Below are 17831 nucleotides of genomic sequence, written 5' to 3' on the forward strand. Positions count from 1 at the left end.
CCCCCACTGGCATTCGGTTCACTGCCCCCCCACAGGTATTAGGTTCACTGCCCCCACTGGCACTTGTCTCATTGCTGCATTCAATTCCATGAATATTCCAATCCTGAACCATGAATATAAGATTAGAAAAGTAAGATCACACAGTATTTAAGATTCTGCACAAGACAGAATCATTTGAAAGAGAGAACATTTTATTTGTTTTGCAGTTTTGAAATATTTTTAAATTGTTCAATGTGATGGATGGTCCTAATCTTTGGTGCAAGAAGAGGCAGTTCTGGCAGTGACATCTCATGCCCTGCAACTGCCTGGGCACTGAGTGCACTCCCTGCAACTGTGTTGGCAACAGACTCACCAACATAAAAAGAGTCGTCCAGAGGGAGAGCATTTGGTGCAGAATTAATCAGGTAGTAGACACAGATACACTGGACTGACTGGCCTCTTTCTGTGCTGTAAGATTCTTGGATGGTAGAATATATGGTGTGTGATGTGTGACTCATTCTTTAACATCCCTGGAGCTGCTGTAGTTCAAACAATTTCTCAGACTGTAACGAAATCAGAAATTACGAGCACCATAGAAAGAAGTGACAACTTGGACACCACTGAGACCATAGCAACATCAAACACAAACAAGCAATGAAATATATTTTTAATGTTTGGTAGATTAGCTTATAAACACAATGCAGTGTGAAGCTGTATTCAGCAGGAAGTTCTTGCACTTCCCAGATTGATACATCACTTTACAGAGGATTATTCATCAAAGACGTATTAAACAATCATTTCATAACCACCCACCCTAGTGCAGTACATGGGGGCAAGGCTCTAAAGCTCCAATTGACCACATCATCTCTGCCTGGAGCTGCATCACTGTAGGAATTTATGAGTGAAGTTTGAATGCACCCTGACTGGGATAGGAGGCATTATTCAATTTGATCATCTGTACTGTAATTGTATAGACCTGCCTTGTGTTCCTGTTACCCTTAACACTCTTGATGAACAAGAACTATTGATCTCAGTTTTGAAATACTCTGCTTTAGAGGGAGAAAATATTGGATTTCTGCAAGTCTTTGTAATTCTTTACATCACACTGATTGGCTGAGCTGTACTTTTAATGATCGAGAGTCTCCCAACAAGACGAATTAATTTCTCTCTACCTAACCTACCAATTTCTTTAATCACGTCAATCCTCTTGTTTAGCTTGCCATTTCATTCCCTTCACCTGACTGTTCTGTTTTCGTCAATCTGGTTGGCTGATGGGATCCACTCATTCTCCTCACTGACCAATATCTGATCTTCCTGGATTGATATGAGGTGCTTGGTGCAGATCAGGGGGTACTGCCACTGGTTGGCAGCAGAGTATCAGAAGCTCAATGAGCCCTTGTTGACACTGTTATCTCCTACGACTACAGCAGCAAAGGGATGGGAAGCAAGGAATATATTAAGAGGAAGTTCTCTTTTGACTAAGTGTGACTGGTTTTGGAAGTGCTGACTCTGCTTACCTCTCTACAGATGCTGCCAGACCTACTGAGTTTCTGTGTTTCAGATTTTCGGTGTCTGCAGTTCTTGGTTTTATTTTAGTGAGAGGGATTATGAGACTGAGGAATTCATAAACAAAGAGCAATAATATTGCAAGATAGATGATTAGGCAAAAATTTTAATCTTGGATAGTCATTAAAAGTGAGCAAACAATTCATTTTGCACTGCTCTTCAAGATAAACTTCTATCATGATTGTACTTCATTTCATTTATATTTCTTCATTTTTATAATCTCTTTTCTAATCTGTCCAACTCTTCCCAGGTCCACCTTCAGACCAGGAACCAGTTCCTGTTGAGGACAATGAGAACGTCAGCCTGGCAGAGCAGATCACAGATGTGGTGAAACGGCCAGCATTCATTGCTGGCATTGGGGGAGCATGCTGGGTAATCCTGATGGGCTTCAGTGTGTGGCTGTACTGCCGCAGAAAGAAAAGGAAAGAACTCAGTCATTTCACTGGTAAGGGAGGAAAGGCAGAGCAACATCAACACATTTCATTTGTACAGCAGCTTTAATCTAGCAAATCATCCCCAAAACATTGCTTAGAAATGTTATCGAGCAACATTTAAAAACTAATCTACAAAAGGACATGTAGTTAAAACCTACCTTCTTAAGTGACATCCCTAAGAAGGAGGAGAGAGATGAAATAACTGCATAGAGGCCAGTATCCCATCACCAAGTTACCCCTTATTTACTTGTGCACAGTACGCTAGCTCAGAGTCAGTCCCCTGAACTAAGGAGATTCTAACCCCCCTGTTTATATTTGTCAGCTAGGGCTTCCTGATTGGCACAAGTTAACAACCACAATCAAAGATCTCGTAGGCAACAAGATCCATCTGGTTCCAATCACTACAAGAGGTTTATTACAAACTGTAATGGAATATAAAAATAGGGAGGTCTTGCTTAAGTCACCAGGCATTCATTAGACTACACCCAGAATACTGTGAACGGTTTTGGTCCCCTTATCGAAGGAAAGATATACTGGCATTGGAGGCAGTTCAGAGAAGGTTCGCTAGGTGGTAGGGATTTTCTTATGAGCAGACGTCGAGTAGGCTGGACCTGTACTCGTTGGAATTTAGAAGAACAAGATCTTATTGAAAGTTGTAAGATTCTGAAGGGACTTGACAATGTAGACCCAGAAAGGTTGTTTTCCCTTGTGGGAAAGTCTACCACCAGAGGGCACAATCTTTTCTGAATTCATTCATGGGATCTGGGCTTCACTGGTATGCCAGCATTTATTGCCCATCCCTAATTGCCCTGAGGGCAGTTAAGAGTCAACCACATTACTGTGGGTCTGGCATCACATGTAGGCCAGACCAGGTAAGAATGGCAGATTTCTTCCCTAAAGGACATTAGTGAACCAAATGGTTTGATGGTCATCATCAGACTCTTATTTCCAGATTGTTATTGAATTCAAATTCCACCATCTAGCGAGGTAGGTTTCAAACCAGGGTCCCTAGAACATTACCTGAGTCTCTGAATTAACAGAGTAGTGATAATACCACCAGGCCACTGCCTACCCTAATCTCAGAGTAAGGGACTGCTCATTTAAACCAAAGATGAGGAGGAATTTCTTGACTCAAAGGGTAGTGAATCTGTGACATTATTCTTACTGCAGACAGTTGTCGAGGTTGGGTCATTAAGCATATTTAAACTGAGATATACAGATTTTAATCAATAAGGGAATCAAGAAATATGTGGTAAAGGCAGGAAACTAGGGCAAGAATATTTTCAATATATCGACTGTACAAGGACTTGTGTTATAGATGGGCAACTCGGTGGTTAACACTGCGACGTCAGCGCCAGGGACCTGGGTTCAATTCCAGCCTCGGGCAACTGTCTGTGTGGAGTTTGCACATTCTCCCCCTGTCTACGTGGTTTCCTCTCGGTGTTCCAGTTTCTTCCCACAGTCCAAAATGTGTAGGTTATATGGATTGACCATGGGAAATGTAATGTTACATAGGATACAGTAGGGGTTGGGGCTGGGTGGGATGTTTTTTGGAGGGTTGGTGTCCACTCGATGGGCCAAATGGCCTGCTTTCATGCTGTAGGGATTCTACGATTCTATATCAACCCACCACCAAACTGACCACTCAAGCTAATAACTAATTACAAGCACTGGCCACTGTCGGCAGTGACTGGGGGAGAAATGGTTATTGTTCCCTTTCAGCTACCATGCTTCAGCCCGGTCAATGGTGAAGCAACTGGTCAAACAAACTGCCTCAGGATACACTCGCTCCATTTCCCCTCACAGTCACCTTCCCTCTTGGAGCACATCTGAATGAAGGATCTTGAAATGTGGGCAATCTCGGGCACTGCCCCATTGATGAATTATCGTGCACAGGGCACTGCATTGCTGGGGCTGCAGTTTCTTTCTTCAGTTTCTTTAAAAAAAGCATGTCTGATGAAGGGTCTAGGCCCGAAACGTCAGCCTTTCTGCTCGTATGATGCTGCTTGGCCTGCTGTGTTCATCCAGCTCTGCACCTTGTTGTCAGTAATTTTGTTATTTTCCAATATGACCCTACGTTTGCTCAAACAAAGTAAATTCAATTTTTTTTGGCCAGATTCAAATTCTCTGTGTGTTCACTCAATCTGTGCCGCAATAATTTTATAATGATTAGGACCTGGCCCTACCACAGGAGAGATCAGAAGCACTGAGGTCTCTTGCCATAGAGTATAGACGGTGGCAAGACCCAACATGCAGTGTCTTTTAACATGAAGAGGCTGCTACACTGACCAGGAAACTCTCCCGCTCTTACTGCCTGCATAGGTTCATTGGAAGGATTTTCAGGTTGGCTGCTGGCCACTTTGGGATTTGATGACCACAAATGGTCATCGTAGAGTAGGATTTGAACCCAGAGCTCTGGGTTAGACTGCACCAGAGGAGCTCGATCAGAGGTAATATCTCAGGATGCTCCCTTAGGAATATGGACAGTTAACAGCATAGTCTTGGTGGCTCAGTGACTTTGAAGTGTTGATTCCATTCGCTGATCATCTTCTTTCTCTCCTCTTTCTTTCACAGCTTCCTTTGCATACACACCAGCAGGTATGTTGTGCAGCCGTTTTCAATTCTCTGACATTTTGAAACACTTCCTTGTGGTCTGCAAAGGTACAAAGGCTGTGACTGTGAAGTGAAACAAAGCTCCAAAGGTCATCGGCATTCAATAAATGCATCACTCTACCCAGTTTTTACACAGCAACACTCAGATGAGTTTTTTCGTTGTAACAGACACAACAAAATTACCTCAACTGCAAAGGTTCAGTGCACTCCTATTAAAGAGCTGCAAACTAATTCCTGGCTGTCTTTTTAAATTAAATGATTTATCCAGAATTGTAGCCGTCAGCCAGATCAATTTTATTCAGTATATTGTGTCCCCTTGTGATGCTGCATTAAGTATAGGCTAGGAGAGCTGAGCTGTTTGGAAACCTGATGAGAAAATGGTTGCCTGTCAACCTTGCGGAGAGAGCTGGTCAATAAAATGGATTTTCTTTTCAAAGAGCTGCTGTAAGCAAAAAAAAAAGAAATAAATTAACGTGTATCAATCTGGCTGGATCCAGACACCAAAAAACAGAAATGTAGTGATTTTTATCACATACGATCGCTCTTTTAAAATACAGGGTGTCCAAAATATGGACCACATCCAATTTGCAAGCGCAAGCAACTCCGCTCTCAAAGCACATTATCACGCCTGTTATAAGTATTGAATATATGATAGGAAATTAAGCTTTTTGGACTGTGCCTTCACGTTAATGGTCTATGGGAGTGCTTTGAAAAAGCCTAGGGGATGGCTTTATCAGTCTGGGGCTACCAAAGGGACCTGTTCTCAAAAATGCTGGACATCCCAGGACAGGAATAATTTGGTACTTGGATGGAAAATCGCAGATCTCAAGCCACTTTCTTTTATCCTGAGCCTGAGATTTGAGCATTCATCAGCTGTAAGGAAGAGGAAAACCTATTGTAATAATTGAAGGCACAAAATCAAACAGTTTCTCCAAGCTAACTTTAGTCACCAATGTGGAGCTACATCCATCAGGTGCGTATACCAGAAATTTAGCTGCATGTTGCAAAGTGGGGTGTCCTCTAATAACTGATGTGCCCTTGCATGAGGGACAACGTAAAGTCTGAATATGTGACCCTTTTGACTTCTCTTCCCAATTTAGAAGGGCCTGGGTTTACCCAAAAGTCAACAGGAATGTTTGCAACTCTTAACTGTAGCTCATAATTGAGCCTTGCAGGAGAATCAAGGTGAAAAGAATGAAAAATAATCCCTTTACTATTATAATCTGTTATGGAACGTTCCATGAAATATGGAATTTGGATGTGGGTTTACACTGTACCTTTTAAGACTATGGGGCATTCCAAAGTGGTTTACAAGGAGTGATGTGCTTATGAAACGCGGTCACGGTTCTAATGTATGAAATATGGCATCCAGTTTACCTTTCAGTAAAGTCCAGCTAAATGATCCATGTTTTGAAAGTTTCAGTTGACACTTTTCCCCCCATCACATTCTCAGGCAGTGCAATCCAGGTGTGAACCATTCGCTTTGTAACAATATTTTAGTCTCAGGCACATGCATAGCTGTTTGATAATACAGGACTTGAGTATTCAAAAATACCTTGGGGAAAAAAACATGGAGAGGCTGGAAAGGCTCAGGTTGTTTTCTTTAGAGCAGGGAGGGTTGAGGGGTGACCTGATAAAGGTGTATAACATTATGAGGGGCATGGACAGGGTGAATAGAAAGCAGCGCTTCCCCTTAGTTGAAGGATGAATGACGAGGTGGCATAAATCTATCGTGAAAGGCAGGCATTTATAGGAGACTTGAGGAAAGAACCTTTTCATGCAGGGAATGGTGGGTCTGCAATGTACTCCCTGGGATGGTAGTTGAAATGGAAAACCTCATTTAAAAAGTACTTGGATCAGCACTTGAAGTATCATAACATTCAAGGCTATGGGCCTAGTGCTGGAAAGTGGGACTACTGTAGGTAGTAGTGTACTTTTGGTGGCACAGACTCAATGAGCTAAAGGGCCTCTTCTGTACTGCATGATTCTATGATTATGCCCCGTGCTCACGTTGCTTCTTTGTAAATCACTTCAGCTCTGTGCCCTCTGATTCTCAATCCTTGGGAACAGGTTCTCTGCATCTACCCTGTTCAGACCAATACTCCCTTTAATTTTCTTTTTGGCTTGCGCACCTCCAAGGTCAGTGCATGGCAGTAACTTCTAAACCAATGCTTTGGCACACCGATCATAGAGTCATAGAGGTGTACAGCATGGAAACAGACCCTTCGGTTCAACTCATCCACACCAACCAGATATCCTAAATTAATCTAGTCCCATTTGCCAGCATTTAGCCCATATCCCTCTAAACCCTTCCTATCCATATACCCATCCAGATGTATTTTAAATGTTGTAATTGTACAAGCCTCCATCACTTCTTCTAGCAGTTCATTCCATACATGCACCACCCTCTATCTGAAAAAGTTGCCCCTTCGGTCCCTTTTAAATCTTTCCCCTTAACCTATGTCCTCTAGTTTTGGACTCTCCCACCCTGGGGAAAAGACCTTGTCTATTCACCCTATCCATGTCCCTCAGGATTTTATAAAGTCACCCCTCGGCCTCCGACGCTCCAAAGAAAATAGCCCCAGCCTAGTCAGCTTCTCTCCATAGCTCAAACCCTCCAACCCTGGCAACATCATTGTAAATGTTTTCTGAACCCTTTCAAGTTTAACAACATCTTTCCTATAGCAGGGAGACTGGAATTGAAAAACAGAGTGCACAGAATTTCAGAGAAACCTCGTACTGGCCAGCCACATGGTCTAGACCCCTCAAGATTTTGAACAGCTCGAACAAATCTTCTCTCAACCTGCTCTTCAAAGAGAACAGCCACAACTTGTCTAATCTTTATATAGAACTGAAGCTCCTCATCCCTGGCACCATTATTTTTATGAATGAGTTTAATGTACTGTGACTTAACATAGATGCTTTATCTTTTTTTTGCTTTCTTTTGGAAATTATCCACATTTTTCATGAATTGATGACAGATTTTTCTTTCTGCTTCTCCCAGAAAGTAGCAATACTAGAGGGTGGGAGGTTACTATGCAAGGTTGCATTATAATGGCCTGCATGCAATAATCTTTTTCCAGTCTAATTATCCTACACCTTCACTGTGACTTAAGGATACAGTTTCTTGTAAAGTTTTAACTGGTGTTTGCTTTCATGCAGTAGCTTTTCCACATGCAGAGACCGCGGGCATTGCAAGCAGCAGGTAAGTTCCAATCAGCTCCTTTAAAAACAAATCTGCTGAAGTTTTCGATCAGTGAACCAAGGTTATGGTGTTCACTTCCTGATGTCTTCTCTTAGGCCAGGAATGCTGAACGCAAACGTCACCAACTACCCCTGGCTGGCAGACTCGTGGCCAGCTTCCAACCTGATGCGGAATGGGAATGGAAAGGAACCCACTGCCAGCTCCTGTATGGCAAAGCATGAAGCTACGGAGCGATTCTACAATGGTGAGTGCGCACAAGGGCAGGAGATCTGTCTGGCAACAACCCATTATGTGTCCCTGGGTGTTGGTGCTGTGAGAGAAACATATTCCCAGGGACTGCTGGTTACACCAGCAGGTCACCTTTTTGATTTTCTGAATTATGCTGCCTATGGGCACAATGGCACAATTCCACATTGGTTGCGAAGAATCATATCCGTACGCCCCCTTCTCAGGAAACCAATGAAATGATGTACAGCCACATCAGGCTGTCAGTAATGAGATAAATGACCATTTCCTCAAACTTAAATGGCGACATGCGAGGGCGTTTTGCTGCAGCAAGCCTTTTAAAAATTGGTTTTGGAATACGGTTGTTGTTGGCAAAAGTTGGCATTTATTGTCCACCTCTAATTGATTTCGAAGATGGTGTGAGCCACAGCTTCTGCGGTTTGATACAACTGATTGACTTGTGTGGCCACTCCAGAGGACAGTTAAGAGTGAACCGTATTGATTTGGGACTGGAATGAAGTGTAGGCCGGGCCAGTTAACAGCTTATGGTTGCCTTCCCCAAAGAACTGTGGTCAACTGGTTAAGCTGTTACTGCAACCTCACAGCTTTTAATGATAACAACATACTGTTTTCAAATGTTCTGAAGTACATTCTAATTTTCAAACGACTGCAGTAAAAGTTCAGTGTTCTGCCAGATTAATTTAGGCCTCAGATAACGGAGTCAGTAAACTAACCCTTGCATGCCCACATCAAAGCACATGTCATGCCCTTAGCCCCATCTGTGCTGAATTCCTGTTTTTGAATGTGATGCAGTGGCAAAGTGCCAAGCACAGGGCACGGGCAGGATATTTGTAAGGAGTCTGTGCAGAATGCTCGAGAGCACATCAGTATAGTGCAAGGCTGAGGAACAAGGAGCCATTTTTCTTGTGGGGCCATCAGCTCCTGGCTACATTTTGCTGCTGGTTTTCCCGAGCCCTGGGAAATCTAGGTGTCAACTGTTAAATTGGATTCAGGCTCCCGATTGTACTGTGGGAATACAATTTAAATATGTTAATGCAAAGCCCGACTACCTAAGGGCACATTGCGGAAATTTCCCAATTTTACAATCACTTACTCCCTCCACCACACACAGACACAGACACCCCTACCCACCCCGATGCATAAAGAACCTGCACTTGCATGATGATAGTCACTTCATTCAGTTGCTTTGACCTGCTATCAATAGACAACTTTTTTTTACAGTGCATTTACTGTTATGTTAGGTATTTAGAAGGGAAAAGACTAAAAATGCAGTTACAGAGAGAAGGCAGAGGAATGGCACAAGCTGAACTGTTCCTTGGGAGAACCAGTGCAGACATGATGTAACAAATCACCTCCTTCTGTGCTGTGAGAATTCTGTTATCCCACCTGAGCAGGCATTTTGCACACTGGACTTCAGACAGTCAGTGAACTGGGGAGCTAGTAAATCTTATTGATGGCACCAGCCAAGGGAATAATGCTGACCATAAGATGCATGAACAACCTCTGATATCTTTTAACGTGCTACAGGACATGTTAGAATAGACAGATTTTAGATAGATCGTGACATGTACATCCAATGATGCAGTCTTCCCTCAGTACAGCACTGCAGGTTAAACTTGGGTAGAAGTTTGGTTCCACCACATTTGGAATATACTCCTGCTCTGCATACTATCTGTAAGGTATAGATGTAGTTAAGAAGATGTAAAAAAAGATTTAAGGGCATGTCTTCAAGGAAGACTGAACAGACAGGGGTTCTTTTTTTCCAGAAATGAGAATACTAGGGATGAACAACATCTACCAATTGTTGGAAGCCCAACACTGGTGGCTGAATAAATGATGTTAACCAATAAATACAACAGGGATTTTGGGAGGAACTTCTTTACTCAGGTTTCTGTGCCTATATCAGCAGAAAAGCAGTCCTTAACAGATTCACAAATAAATGATAATGTGATGGTAATCCTGATTAACTATTCCTCATGACCTTTCTCAACTTGTCTGTGGCCTTAGTCACAGAATCACCCTCCAGGACCCTCCATTGTCCAGCTGGATGACCAGCTTCCATTCATATCCATGTACCAGTCACCAGCAAATCACCTGCAGTGTGTTCTCTTCCCACTCAGTTATCCCACAGCCTGGTGCTAAATATCTATTCTTGGTACCATCCTGTTTCTCACTAACACACCGGTCCTTAGTGACATCATCTAAAACATAATATCAGGATTCATATCTTCTCTGACAGCACCCAGTTTTGATCTCTGCACCATTTCAGATGGTCAGGCTGCTTTATGACATCAAGTACTGAATGAGCAGAAACTTTTTAAAGTTAGATATTGGGAAGACAGAGACTATTGTTTTCGGTTGCTGATACAAACACTTTTCCCAAGCCACTGACTTCATTACTGTCCCTGTTTCCAAGTACCTTTCCTGTTTATCATGTACTGAACATTCGACCAACCATGAACTTGGAGGTTTCCACAAATGACCTCTGGGGGCACTAACCCCAGAATATCACTTTACCTGAAATACTGTACTAAAGGTAGCAAAATGGTAATGTCACTGGCCTAGTTGCCCAGAGGTCTAACATAATACTGTGACAGCATGGCCTCAAATCCACTGACATTGGTAGAAATTAAATTTCATGTTAAAAAAACCCTGAATTGAAAGGTTGCCTCAGTGATGGTGACCATGACATCTCTCATTGGTTGTTGTAAAAACCCATCTGCTTCACTAATGTTTTTTAGCGAAGGAAATCTGCCATCCTTACCTGGTCTGGTGACACCAGACCTAAGCAATGTGGTGGACACTTAACTGCCCTCAACATTCCTCTCAGTACAACTGGGGATGGGCCACATTAGCTGGCTTTGCCAATGGCATCCATCAAGGGATAAGGAGGAAATAATCTGCTGTAACAAATTCTACTGATTTGGTGGGTCCCTGTAGACACCAACATTTTTAGGGCATTCACATTAAGGAAAGCTAAGTAAATTATCAATGAACATTATATGCTATGTTAACCTGTGCTTTCAATAGACTTGATTGACAAACCTCTTTGTGTTTGACTGTCTTACCTGCTGCATATCTTGGTCCAGATGCTGGCATTTCCAATTATATTGCCCAGACGGAAAAGTTTGGAACAATGGTCTCGGATGGCCCCATCTACAGCACCATTGACTCTGCCAGCGATGAGATGCGCACATTCAATGGGGCCTTCCCACCTCAGCAGACCACACTTTATGCCAGCACACCTGTGGTGCCACTTGGAGTTCAGAACCAATACACAGTCGACCCTGTCAATGGGCACTGGGGCCTACAGCCTGGACCCTCCAATGCCCAGTACTCACAGCCTGAACGTGGGAAGTCAGAAGCTGGTAAGATGTTTGGCACCATTTCATCAAACTGATTTTTAACTGAAATTAGTGTTGGTACCATTAGCATCAGAAAGACAAAAAGCATCAATGCATCAGCTTGGCGCATCTTGGATATCCTCTGCTACCCTTCATCAGCTGAACAATTTGTTATTGGTTTCTTTCAATGGATTAGAAAGACCAGGGTGTGGTGAGCTGGCAATACTATTCAAACTATTTTACTTAATTAAGATCCTTTACACTATTTCTCATGCTCCTTGTACATTCTCCAACAGTACACAATAGAAAATTGTAGGGTGGTATGGTGGCTCAATGGTTAGCACTGTGTGGAGCTGGAGGAACACAGCAGGCCAGGCAGCATCAGAGGAGCAGGAAAGCTGACGTTTCAGGTCTGGACCCTTCTTCTGAAGAAACATCACCTTTCCTGCTCCTCTGATGCTGCCTGGCCAGCTGTATACCTCCAGCTCCACACCTTGTTATCTCAGACTCCAGCATCGGCAGATCCTATTATCTCTCAATGGTTAACACTGCTGCCTTACAGTGCCAGGGACCCGGATCAATTCTAGCCTTTGGTAACTGTCTGTGTGGAGTTTGCACATTCTCCCTGTGTCTGCGTGCGTTTCCTCCAGGTGCTCCGGTTTCCTCCCACAGTCCAAAGATGTGCAGGTTAGGTGGATTGGCCGCGCTGAACTGCCCCATGTTCTGCAGGTTAGGTGGATTAACCATGGAAATGCAGGATGACAGGGAGAGGGTAGGGGGGTGGGTTTGGGTGAGATGCTATTTGGAGGGGTGGCATTGACTTAATGGGCCACATGGCCTGCTTCCACATTTAAGCTATAATTGCTTTTGCTAATGCAGCTTTGTAGTCAGGCTGTAGGAAAATAGGAACAGGATTAGGCCATTCAGTTACTCAAGCCTGTTCACCACTCAATGTCTGACCTATATCCTAATTCCACATATCCATTCACCTTACCTCACATTGCCCTTGGCAGAATGAAATCTATCGATCTCCAGACACAAAATTAATATTTGAGATAACATCCAATGTGTTTTGCAAGAAAGCGAGCCTCCTAGCTAATTTAGTTTGATTTGACCAAACCCTTCAAATCTGGCTCTGACTGACTTTAGTTATACACTGTCGAATTGGCTCCATAGACGGATGAACGCATCAGGGGCAATGATGATGAGATTGAGTTGCCTGCTTTTTTTTAAGACAGTCAGCCGAGCACAGTCTCAAATAAATAACATGTCTTGGAAAACAAGGATTCCAAAAATTTCCTGGGGCATTTCTGGGTCTCTCTGCTGAGTCAAATATTCATCTTTTTAGCAGTTGGTGTACATCACCTAACTTAGCGGAGTGAACCTTTCTGACATGATGGGTCCCAGTCTAGCCTAAACAGCAGGAAAATCCACTAGGCGAGTGCTGTCTCTGTCTCTTTCAGTGTAGTCTTATTGTCTCTTCTTTAAAAGGAGGGTCCACACTTGAAAATAAGTTGAGAAACTTTGGGAAACAATGGGAGGCAGGAAATACTCAGAGTATTTGAGGGGATAATGTAAGTGCATTAATTATGTCTGCATGTATGGATACCCATGTGTTATGCATGCTTCTGTATCTGTTTCATGAGTGAGCTGTTTACTCATGGTTTGTAGGTTCATTTCTCGTTTGTTTCTGTATGTATGAGCTTCATTATATGCATGTGTGTCTGTAGATCTTGGATCAGGACTTCAAACACATGATTATTTGTTACGACCACACCTTGGGCATGGTTCCCAAATTTGTTCTAGTTTCAGAAGGGATACCCCAAAACATTATGCTCCTGGGTGATGAGGGATTAAACAGCTCTCCTTCTTTATTAACGCAGCTCCATTGGTCAGCGGCAACAATTTAAAAATTATCCCTCCCTTTGTGTATAACTTCCTCACAGAGCCAATTTATCTGCTGTTTTAAAACAAGCCAAAGTATTCAGGCATTTCTTTTAAACAAAAAGAGTGATTCTATTCGTTACATATGTGATGCTTAAAAAAGACAGAAGAAGGGAGAGGAGAGAGAATTGTGATGATAACCAGAGGTGGGATCAATACATTAATAAGGAAGGATCTCCGATCAGAAGAACAAAATGTTTGAGTTGAATTAAGAAATAACATGGGGCAGCAGACATTGATTGGATTTATTTATAGGCCACTAAATAGTTGTAGTTGTGTGGGGCATGGTATAAATCAGAAGATGAGAGTAACACATTTATCATGGATGACTTCAAGCTGGTTATGGACTGGGTGAACCAACTATGCACTATAACAGGGGGATGAGTTTCTAGAGTGTAGTAAGAATGCTTTTTGAGATCAGCTAGTTGAGGAGCCAACTAGAGGACGTGCTGTTTTAGATCCAGTGTTATGTTATGAAAAAAGGTTAATTAACAATCTTATTATAAGAGACCTTTTAGAGATGAGTGGCCACAATTTGAAGAATTTCACATTATGATTGTAAGTAAGAGAGTTCATTCTGAATCAAGGATGTTAAAGTTGAATAAAGGAAATTATGAAGGCATGAGACACAAACTGGCCAAGGTGGATTGGGAAAACACATTAAAAGGCATAACTTTACACAGAGAATGGATAGTCTTTAAATAACTATTACATGACTTGCAGCAAACATACATTTGTACAAGGTGCAAAAGCTCAAAAAAGGGCAGTCAGCTGTGACTAACAAAGGAATTTCAGCATTGTCTAAGATTAAAAGAAAGGACCTATAAAGTTGCCAGAAATGGTAGTATTCTGAAGATTGAGAGATTTATTGAATATAGCAAAGGAATTAACAAGGGAGAATACAATAAGAATGCAATCTAGCAAGTAACATAAAAAAGACTGTAAAGGTGTCTATAGGTACGTAAAAATAGAATGTTCTACTAAAATGAATGTGAGCCTATGACTGGCAGATTAAGGAGAATTTGTAATGAGGAATAGAGAAATGGCAGAAAAGATAAATGATTATTTTGTCTGTTTTCACTGATGAAGATACAAGAAATCTCCCAGAACTAGAGATCCTAAGTGGTGAGGCGGAGTTGAAGGAAATCAGCATTTGTAAGATTACTGGAGAAATGAATGGTGATGAAAGTGGATAGACTCCATGATCTGATAGTCTAAATCCCAGAGAGTTGCAGGAGGTCACTGTAGAGATACCCGAAAAGCACAATCCACCATTACCTCTGCGACAGACCACAACAGGAAGACACAACACGACCAGACTCACTAATCACCGTACCATACATCAAGGACATTTCAGAAATGACCACAAGACTACTCAGACCCCTAGGTATCAGAGTAGCCCACAAACCAACAACCACCCTATGACAGCTACTGACGCACATAAAGAAACCCAAACCCAAACACAGCAAAACTGGTGTAATATACAAAATAGCATGCAAGGACTGTGAGAAACACTACAAAGGCCAAACTGGAAGAAAACTGACAATATAGACACATGAACACCAACTGGCCACCAAGAGACACGACCAATTCTCACTTGTCTCATTACACACAGACAACAAGAGACACGAATTCAACTGGGACAACACATCCATAATCACACAAGCCAAACAGAGGCACACCAGGGAATTCCTGGAGGCCCAGTATTTCAACTGGAACTCCATTAACAAACACATTGAATTAGACCCTGTGTACAAACCACTGAGAAACAGAACCAGAACTGGTACCAACCACCCCAACAAACTAAGGCATATAAATAACAAGTGAGACAGAATACTGACGCTTCACCGGAGGCGCACAGACGATGTTACCTAGCAGGCTGATGAAATGTTTGCAGCCAAACCCACCGGCTTGGCAAGCATGTCTACAACCCCATCCACAACCCGAGCTACATATCTTCTTGAAAACTTTAGGGTGTAGAGATAATCGCATTAGTGATTATCTTGCAAAGTACTGTAAATTCTGGAATAACTCTTGTGGATTGGAAGGTAGCAAATATCACCCCACTATTTAAGGGATTCAGAGAGGAAACAGAAGCTTTATATCAATAGTGGGGATTATGCCAGAAACTATTACAAAGGGATGTGGTAAATGAACATTGGGATGTTAATGGTATGATTGTTCATAGCATGGATTTGTGAATTGAAAATCGTGTTTGATGAACTTCTCGGAGTTTTTTGAAGATGTTGCTAACAAAATTGATAAAGGAGAGCCGATAGACATTATATACTTAGATTTTCGGAGGGCTTTTGTTGAAGTGTCCCACGGGGCACTGGTTAAAAAAATAATTAAAGCAGATGGGATAGGAGGTAATGCACAGGCATGGACTAATGATTGGCTAACAGGAGGGAAAAGTGGGTCATTCCCATGTTGGCAACTGGGTTACCACAAGGATCGGTATTTGGGCCCCAGCTGTTCACAGTATACATCAATAATTTGGATTGGGAACCAAGTTTAATATTTCCAAATTTGCAGATGATACAAAGCTAAGCGGGAATGTGAGTTATGAGGAAGTTGTAAAGTGGTTTCAGCAGAACTTGGACAGGCTTAGTGAAAACGCAAGAACATGGCAGATGGAATATAATATGGGAAAATGAGAGGTTATCCATTTTGGTAGAAGAAACAGATGTGCAGATTATTTCTTCAATAGTAAGAGGTTGGAAAGTATAGATGTACAAAGGGATCGAGGTGTCCTTGTCAATAAGTCACTGAAGGCTGACATACAGGTGAAGCAAGCCATTAGGAAGGTGAATGGAATGTTAGCCTTTATTGAGAGAGGATTTCAGTAAGAAGTATTTAAGCCTTGCTTTAATTTGTATGGGATCCTGGTTAGACCTGTGCAGTGTTGGTCTCTTTTATCAAGTAAAATATTATTACCATAGAGAGTGTACAACAAAAGCCCTGAATAACAGGACTATCCTGTGAAAAAACATTGGGCAAACTTGGCCCATATTCTCGAGTTTACAAGAATGAAAGGTGATCTCATTGAAACTTACAAAATAGGTTAGACAGGGTGGATGCAGGTAAGATGTTTTCTCCTGGCTGGGGAGTCTAGAACCAGGGGCTACAATTTAATAAGAGATAGTAGGAACTGCAGATGCTGGAGAATCCGAGACAACAAGGTGCAGAGCTGGATGAACACAGCAGGCCAAGCAGCATCATAGGAGCAGAAAGGCTGACGTTTCGGGCGTAGACCCTTCATCAGAAAAGGGGGAGGGGAAGGGGGTTCTGAAATAAATAGGGAGAGAGTGGAAGGCGGATAGAAGATGTAAAGAGGAGAGGATAGGTGGAGAGGAAACAAACAGGTTGAAGAGGCGGGGATGGAGCCAGTAAAGGTGAGTGTAGGTGGGGAGTTAGGGAGGGAATAGGCCAGTCCAGGGAGGACGGACAGGTCAAGGGGGCGGGATGAGGTTAGTAGGTAGGAGATGGGGGTGCGGCTTGAGGTGGGAGGAGGGGATAGGTGGGAGGAAGAACAGGTTAGGGAGCCGGGGACGAGCTTTCACAAGCTTCAAAATCTTCCCTCCCCCTACCGCATCCCAAAATCAGTCCAGTTCGTCTTTTATATTCAATGTCCCAGCCATTGAAGGCAAGCATGCTGTATGCCTTCTTGACCACCATATCCACGTGTGTTGTCACTTTCAGGGATTTGTGGACCTGTATGCCCAGATCCCTCTGTATGTCAATACTCCTAAGGGTTACTATTGTATAATCCACACCTGCATTTGACCTTCCAAAATGCGTCATCTCATATTTGTCCAGATTAAACTCCATCTGCCATTTCTCTGCCCAAATCTACAATCTATCTATATTCCACTGTATCCTTTGACCATTCTCCTCACTATCTGCAACTCTGCCAATTTTAGTGTCATCTGCAAATTTACTAATCTGACCTCCTACATTTTCCTCCTGATCATTTGTATATATTACAAATAACAAAGGTCCGAGCACTGATTCCTGCCGAATACCACTAGTTGCTGATCTCCATTCTGGAAAGCATCCTTCCACCGCTACTCTCTGTCTCCTATGACCAAGCCAGTTCTGTACTCAACTAGCCAGCTCACCCCAGACTGCATGAAACTCTACCTTTTGTACCAGCCAGCCATGAGATACCTTATCAAATGCTTTACTAAGGTTCATGTCGATGACATCCACTGCCCTTCCCTCACCAATCATTCTTGTCACCACCTCAAAAAAATTCAAACATGTTGGTGAGACATGATCTTCCCAGCTCAAATTCATGCTGCCTGTTATTAACAAGTCCATTTACTTCCAAATATGAATAAATCCTGTCTCTCAGAATCTTCTCCAACTACTTCCCTACCATTGACGTCACTGGCCTATAATTGCCTGGATTATCTCTGTTTCTCTTCTTAAAGAAAGGAACAACATTGGCCATGCTCTAGTACTCTGGAACCTCGCCTAAAGTCAAAGAGGATGCAA

At 42.5% G+C, this 17831-nt stretch overlaps 1 protein-coding gene across 1 annotated transcript in view; it reads left to right on the plus strand.

Moving 5' to 3' along the window:
- Window positions 1-17831, plus strand: part of robo3 (roundabout, axon guidance receptor, homolog 3 (Drosophila)) — a 508257-nt gene that overhangs the window by 455709 nt on the left and 34717 nt on the right. Inside the window, exons 15-19 of the mRNA XM_048615373.1 lie at window positions 1796-1990; window positions 4554-4577; window positions 7755-7797; window positions 7893-8041; window positions 11133-11411. Of these exons, the coding sequence (XP_048471330.1) occupies window positions 1796-1990; window positions 4554-4577; window positions 7755-7797; window positions 7893-8041; window positions 11133-11411 (690 nt within the window). The remainder of the gene's footprint in view (window positions 1-1795; window positions 1991-4553; window positions 4578-7754; window positions 7798-7892; window positions 8042-11132; window positions 11412-17831) is intronic.

This window comes from Rhincodon typus, chromosome 32 (assembly GCF_021869965.1).
Source record: "Rhincodon typus isolate 14 chromosome 32, sRhiTyp1.1, whole genome shotgun sequence".
Lineage (NCBI taxonomy): Eukaryota > Metazoa > Chordata > Chondrichthyes > Orectolobiformes > Rhincodontidae > Rhincodon > Rhincodon typus.